This window comes from Megalobrama amblycephala, linkage group LG6, assembly GCF_018812025.1.
Source record: "Megalobrama amblycephala isolate DHTTF-2021 linkage group LG6, ASM1881202v1, whole genome shotgun sequence".
Lineage (NCBI taxonomy): Eukaryota > Metazoa > Chordata > Actinopteri > Cypriniformes > Xenocyprididae > Megalobrama > Megalobrama amblycephala.
The window spans coordinates 44,166,571-44,173,865 of NC_063049.1; the positions used below are offsets into that span (position 1 = coordinate 44,166,571).

At 34.7% G+C, this 7,295-nt stretch overlaps 1 protein-coding gene across 1 annotated transcript; it reads left to right on the plus strand.

The window, feature by feature from the left end:
• The first annotated feature begins 79 nt into the window (after positions 1 to 79).
• Positions 80 to 5,126, plus strand: sowahca (sosondowah ankyrin repeat domain family Ca). Its single transcript, XM_048194805.1, has 2 exons — positions 80 to 1,197; positions 4,111 to 5,126. Exons 1-2 carry the CDS (start codon positions 403 to 405, stop codon positions 4,906 to 4,908), a joined length of 1,593 nt encoding a protein of 530 aa, XP_048050762.1. The 5' UTR covers positions 80 to 402; the 3' UTR covers positions 4,909 to 5,126.
• Positions 5,127 to 7,295: the final 2,169 nt, after the last annotated feature.

The window sequence follows — 7,295 nt, forward strand, 5'->3', positions numbered from 1 at the left end:
CCTCTAATGTTCAGAACATCCCCAACCCCCCTTGTCCCGGCAAAGTGGTACGCTCCAAGTTCGGACTCGCCCTCAGTGAGTGGAGGTGTAACTGGAATCCATTTTGGCTCAACTGCAGCCGCCTGCAGCGTTAACGCTGCGCGCGTTTGAGCCCGAATGAACGTTCTAGTACTCCAGTTTCACATTAGTGATTCCTGTTCTCCAGACAAGAGTTGCTAGGATGCAAACATCATTATAAGCTCTACCGACCCCTATCTGACACACAACGCACAGTACTCAATCTCAACCTACTTTTAATACAAGAAAAGACGCGATATGTTCACCAGCACCCAGACAAACGATTAAAATTACCACGATGTTAATTTATCTATTCGCTTGTTTATAAATATAAAACATGATATAATGGCGTCGGAGTGCACGCAAGAATCCGTTCTGGACTTTCTATTGGAAAATGGGGGGCGAGTGAAAAACAAGGACTTGATAGCGCATTTTAAAGTCTTTCTGAGCAGTGAAAATACGAAGCGAGCCGTGTTAAAAGAGAGGTTTAAGCGTTTTGTGGACAATATCGCGTATGTGAAGCAGGAAAACGGGGAGAAAGTGGTATGTTTGAAGAAGAAGTACAGATACCCGGAGATGCGGAGCGGGCGCGCGCAGGATGAGAAGCCCGATGATGAGGAGAAGGAGGATGATGAAGACGTCAAGAGAGGATTAGATGCATTGCAGATCGAAGAGAACGGGAATGTCAAGGCAGAAATCGATGGAAAACATGATCTGAATCAAAAATCCGAGGAGAAAGCAGACGCTGTGAGAGATGCTGAATGTGAGGAGGTGTGTGTGTCAGACATCGCGCTGATCGAGAAAGACAGTTCTGCACTTTCTCACTGTAATCTCCCAGAGGTCTCGCTTGAAAATGTGCCTGGAAATTATGTCGAATCAAATGTTCCCGAGCTTTCCAATGCCCAGTCAACCGGACAGCCGGAATCTAGGGCACGAGAACTGGAGTTGGAGGCTCCACTTGGCAAAGCTTCTGTCACATCACAGGTCATCATTAGTAGAAGGAGAACATCGAGGGGATCTCAGCGCAGTTTGCTGGGCTCTTCTGAGGATGGAGCACATGATGGGCAGTCTGAGGAGGGCAGCACCCCAAAAGGCAGCCGCAAGAACTTCATAGAGCTCATGATGAGCAGTTCTCCACAGGTGAGACTGGTGCAAATGCATGTAATAAAGCATATAATAATAATGCAAATGCACATAATGCAATAATGTAAATGCATAAAATATATAATGCATATGCACATAATGCAATAATGTAAATGCTCATGATGCACATATAATGCAAATGCATAAAATATATAATGCATATGCACATAATGCAAATAATATAGAATTTACACATAATGGAACGGATATAATTTATTATGCAAATGCACATACTGTAACGCATCCAAATTCACATAATGCATATTAATATCTAATGAAAATGCAAATACTGTAATGCATATAATATAAAATGGAAATGGACATACTGTAATGCATATAATTCATATGCACATAATGCAAATAATATAAAATGCAAATGCACATACTGAAATGCATCCAAATTCACATAATGCATATTAATGTGTAATGCATATGCACATAATGCCTATTAATATCTAATGAAAATGGAAATACTGTAATGCATATAATGCACAAACTATAATGCACATAATATATAATACTACAAATGCACAAAATGCAATTATAATATGTTATAATATGGATAATATAATATAATGCATATGCACATATTTCATATAATGCATATGCACATAATGCAAATAATATATAATGCATATACACATAATTCATATTGTAATGCAAATCCACATATTGTAACGCATCCAAATTCACATAATGCATATCATATATAATGCAAATGCACATAATGCATATAATATATAGTACAAATGCACAAAATGTGTATAATATATAATACAAATGCACATACTGTAATGCATATAATCTAAATTCAAATAATGCATATTATAATGCATATGCACATAATGCTAATAATATATAATGTATAAACACATAATGCATATAATATATAATGTCAAATCCACATAATGCATATAATATATAATGCAAGTGCACATAATGTATATTAAAGGTGCTCTAAGTGATGTCACGCGTTTTTAGGCCAAAACATTTTTTGTCACATACAGCAAACATCTCCTCCCTATCCGCTAGCTGCCTGTCCCCTGAACACACTTTAAAAAAACGCAGTCTCTGTAGTCGCCACAAGCTCTGAAAACGGCAATAAAAACAAACTGGTGCAGCCTGGACCACAAAACATAATAAACATGCTCCAGCCAATAACTGACAAGAATGATTTTAAATGCGCATTCATGACTGTTTCGGGAAGCACGGAGAGGAGGAGGAGGGAGGGTCTAGCTAGCCTCTGTTTTGTTTGAAAACACTTGTTTGACACACATTAACAGGAAGTTACTCCACCCAGAATCACTTAGAGCACCTTTAATATCTAATGTAAAAGCAAATGCTGTAATACAAATGCACATACTGTAATGCATATAATCTAAATTCACATAATGCATATTAATATATAATGCATATGCACATAATGCATATTAATATCTAATGAAAATACTGTAATGCATATAATATATAATAGGAATGCACATAAAGCATATCATATATAATGCAAATGCGCATACTGTAATGCAGTATGCACACTGAAATTCTTCATAGGGTGGACTACCAGTAAAATTGATAAAAAATTTGGAACCAAAAATTATTCAGACACTGACCTGACCATGTTTTGTTTAAGTGTTATCTGACATAATTAAGTTTAATTTTTTTAATTTTTTTAATTTAACTCTGAGATCTTGTCATATTGTATTATCATTTTTTTAAACTATAGTGAACAAAGTATTAAAGAATGAAATGTTCAAGGTGTCTGAATAAATTTTGGTTTGACTGTATAATGAAAATACACATACCATAATGCATATATATACAGTACAGTCCAAAAGTTTGGAACCACTAAGATTTTTAATGTTTTTAAAAGAAGTTTCGTCTGCTCACCAAGGCTACATTTATTTAATTAAAAATACAGTAAAAACAGTAATATTGTGAAATATTATTACAATTTAAAATAACTGTTTTCTATTTGAATATATTTCACAAAGTAATTTATTCCTGTGATGCAAAGCTGAATTTTCAGCATCGTTACTCCAGTCTTCAGTGTCACATGATCCTTCAGAAATCATTCTAATATGCTGATCTGCTGCTCAAGAAACATTTAATGTGTACAATTGTACAAAATATTTGTGTACAATATTTTTTTTCAGGATTATTTGATGAATAGAAAGTTCAAAAGAACAGTGTTTATCTGAAATCTAATCTTTTGTAACATTATAAATGTCTTTACTGCCACTTTTGATTGATTTAATGCATCCTTGCTGAATAAAAGTATTCATTTCTTTAATTTCTTTTCAAAAAAAATAAAAATAAAAATTCTTACTGACCCCAAACTTTTGAACGGTAGTGTATAATGCTACAGAAGCTTTGTATTTCAGATAAATGCTGTTCTTTTGAACTTTCTATTCATCAAGGAATCCTGAAAAAAAAAGTACACAACTGTTTTCAACATTGAAAATAATCATAAATGTTTCTTGAGCAGCAGATCAGCATATTAGAATGATTTCTGAAGGATCATGTGACACTGAAGACTGGAGTAACGATGCTGAAAATTCAGCTTTGATCACAGGAATAAATTACTTTGTCAAATATATTCAAATAGAAAACAGTTATTTTAAATTGTAATAATATTTCACAATATTACTGTTTTTACTGTATTTTTAATTAAATAAATGTAGCCTTGGTGAGCAGACGAAACTTCTTTTAAAAACATTAAAAATCTTAGTGGTTCCAAACTTTTGGACTGTACTGTATATATATATATATATATATATATATATATATATATATATATATATATATAATGCAAATGCATGTACTGTAATGCATATAATATACAATACAAATGCCCATAATGCATATAATAATATATAATGCAAATGCATATAATATGTAATGCTCATGCAGGTGAGACGCTCACTGGTGCATCGCAGCTGCTCAGGGCACATATCAGCCAGAAACAGTGACTTTAGATCGTCCTCTGTGGAAGAGGATTGTGCTTCGGTAACCTTAGACCCGCTGGAGCACGAGTGGATGATGTGCTCAGCAGATGGCGAATGGGACAGTCTCCAGCGTCTGCTCGTCTGTGAACCGACACTCATCTCCAAGAAGGACTTTGTCACCGGTTTCACGTGTCTACACTGGGCGGCCAAGCAAGGCAAACACGAGCTCTTCGCAATGCTGATGGATTTTGCCAAGCGGCACAACGTCACCATCAACGTAAACTCACGCTCCAGCGCCGGCTACACACCTCTGCACCTGGCGGCCATGCACAATCACATAGAGATCATGAAGCTGCTGGTGGGCGCTTATGATGCTGATGTGGATGTGAGGGATTACAGCGGGAAGAAAGCGTCTCAGTACCTGCGAGCCACCGTCACGGGGGACATTAAAGACATTATAGGGGCTTGTGCCAACTTGGACACAGAGAATGCGCCCGGAGCCGGCCGATGGAAGCTTCCCAAAGTCCTTCCATCCAACCTAAACCCTCTTCGGCTGCTGAACCACCCTGAGGAGATGGCCGGCGACGGTCAGTCCAAACCCAGATCTTTGTATCGGAAGTCTTCCATCGGCCGGATCAGGCTGCAGAGGAACCGCTTCAAGACGCAGATCGTCCACAGCACTTCATTCAGGGAGAACGAGGAAGGAGATGATTCGCTCAAGAGCCCCGTCAAATCCAGACCCATATCAAATCTCTTCGGATGAGATGGAAGTTGTTATAATATATATTAGAAGCATATGCAAAGACATTATTACTTTAGGATCAGCTGAGCTGCCTGTTTACATCTGATTTAGATGTTTCAGTAACACTTTACTTAAAGCCTTTATGTATAAAGGTATTCATAATGTGCATTATAATCTTTTCATAAATAATTGTAACCAAAGTTAAAATGCATTACAATATTTCCAGATTGCTTTTTACATCTGAAATTGGTTATTTGCCACACTGTAAAAAATAATAGTTGGTTTAACTTAAAAAAGCAAGTTACCTGGGTTAAAGGATTAGTTCACTTCAGAATTCAAATTTCCTGATCATTTACTCACCCCCATGTCATCCAAGATGTTCATGTCTTTCTTTCTTCAGTTGAAAAGAAATGAAGGTTTTTGATGAAAACATTCCAGGATTAGTCTCCATATAGTGGACTTCACTGGGGTTTAACAGGTTGAAGGTACAAAAAAAAAAGGAGATGCGCCATGCCATTACGTAATCACGTTGGAAACGTCACGTGACATAGGTGGAAGATGGGTGGTAGAGCGAAATTTTCTCCTTCAATTTCAAAATTGTCCGATATTGTTGTTTTACCTTTTTTTTTTGTAACGGGTGTTTTAGTTTTGCACGTTCGCTTTGTAAACACTGGATCGGTACTTCCATGACCTTTTCATCATGATTATGTAAAGCGTGTTGCATCACAGAGCAGTGCAAGACAAGCATTTATGGATAAAAAGTATATACATTTTTATGTTTTTTTAGAAAATGACCTTCTAGATAAGACTCTTATTCCTCGTCTGGGATCATGTAGAGCTCTTTGAAGCTGCACTGAAACTGACATTTGGACCTTCAATCTGTTGAACCCCAGTGAAGTCCACTATATGGAGAAAAATCCTGGAATGTTTTCCTCAAAAACCATTTCTTTTCGACTGAAGAAAGAAAGACATAAACATCTTGGATGACATGGAGATGAGGAAATTATCAGGAAATCTTCATTCAGAAATAAACTAATCCTTTAATACAATGAAGGCGATTGATTTAATGAACAGAAACTCAAGATATTATGTTATCTGAACCACATTATTTAACTCAAGTTGATTTGATAAATCACGAAAATAATTTTTTATAGTGTTTTAATGCATTATATTTTCTAAAACTGTAGATAAGCATTATAACGTATTATAACTGTAGTTACAATTATTCACAAGATCACACAATGCATTATAAGGTGCATAATTAATGCATTAAAATACTTTTTTAATGCATTATATATAAGTGCTTTAAGTAAAAGTGTTACCTTTTTTAAAAATAAAAAATAAAATTTTAAATAAAATAAACTGAATTGATTAGCATCAGTGATGCACAATTTATCGGCCACAATATCGGTATCGACCAATATGTGTTCAGTTTTAATGTTATCGTTATCGGTCCGATAAGAAAATTTGCCCGATATATTAAAGCTGATAAATAATGGATCATTTCCTTCAGCTGAGATACTTCAGATGTGCATTGTTCACCATTATGGTTTTGAATTGCTTGAAATATGATTGAAATCACTTCAAAAAGGAAAATATAGTTAAGTTGAACATGTGCAGTGCAAGTCTGTCATAAAGACTACAAAATATTTTAATGAAAACATTATAATTGTGTGTTTGGGACATGGCTTTTAATGGTGAGACTTTTGTTTTTGTATTCAGTTTCTCAAAAATTATATACAAATTTGGATTTAGATTTATCGGCCAATATATCGGTTATCAAATATAAAGAATTATCGGTATCGGCCAAAATTTTCACCCTATTATATATATATATATATATATATATATATACATGCACTATATATCGACCACCATATCAGTATCGGCTGATATATGTTCATTTTTAATGTTATTATTATCGGCCAAATTTTCTTATAGGGCCGATAATGATAACATTAAAAATGGCTTTTAATGGTGAGACTTTTGTTTTTGTAATCAGACTCTCTAAAGTTATATAACAATTTGGATTTCGATTTATCGGCCAATATATCGGTTATCGGCCAAAACTTTCATAATTAACATGAGAATTGAAATAATGAAAAACAGATAAAAAAAATAGATTTAAATAAATAATATGGTACTTTAGTGAGTAGGAAAAAAAACACAATTATGTCATAGAAACTATTTTCCACATATTTATAATATTAATTTTTCACAGTATAAATTGAGTTTTTATAAATGAAAATAAAGAGCAGCTGCCTTTTAAATTTTAGGATGGACGAGGACGATCAACTGGAACAAACGTTAATGCAATCATCTCTTTTAGCAAAATTATGCACCACAATTTCATTAGAATGACGCTCTAATGAACGTGTAGATAGTTATAGATTATTTTTGATTTTCAC

Coding starts and splice junctions, on each gene's coding strand:
- sowahca (XM_048194805.1), top strand. CDS start 403: ATGGCGTCGGAGTGCACGCAAGAATCCGTTCTGGACTTTCTATTGGAA. Junction 1,198..4,110: donor TGATGAGCAGTTCTCCACAG/GTGAGACTGGTG, acceptor ATGCTCATGCAG/GTGAGACGCTCACTGGTGCA.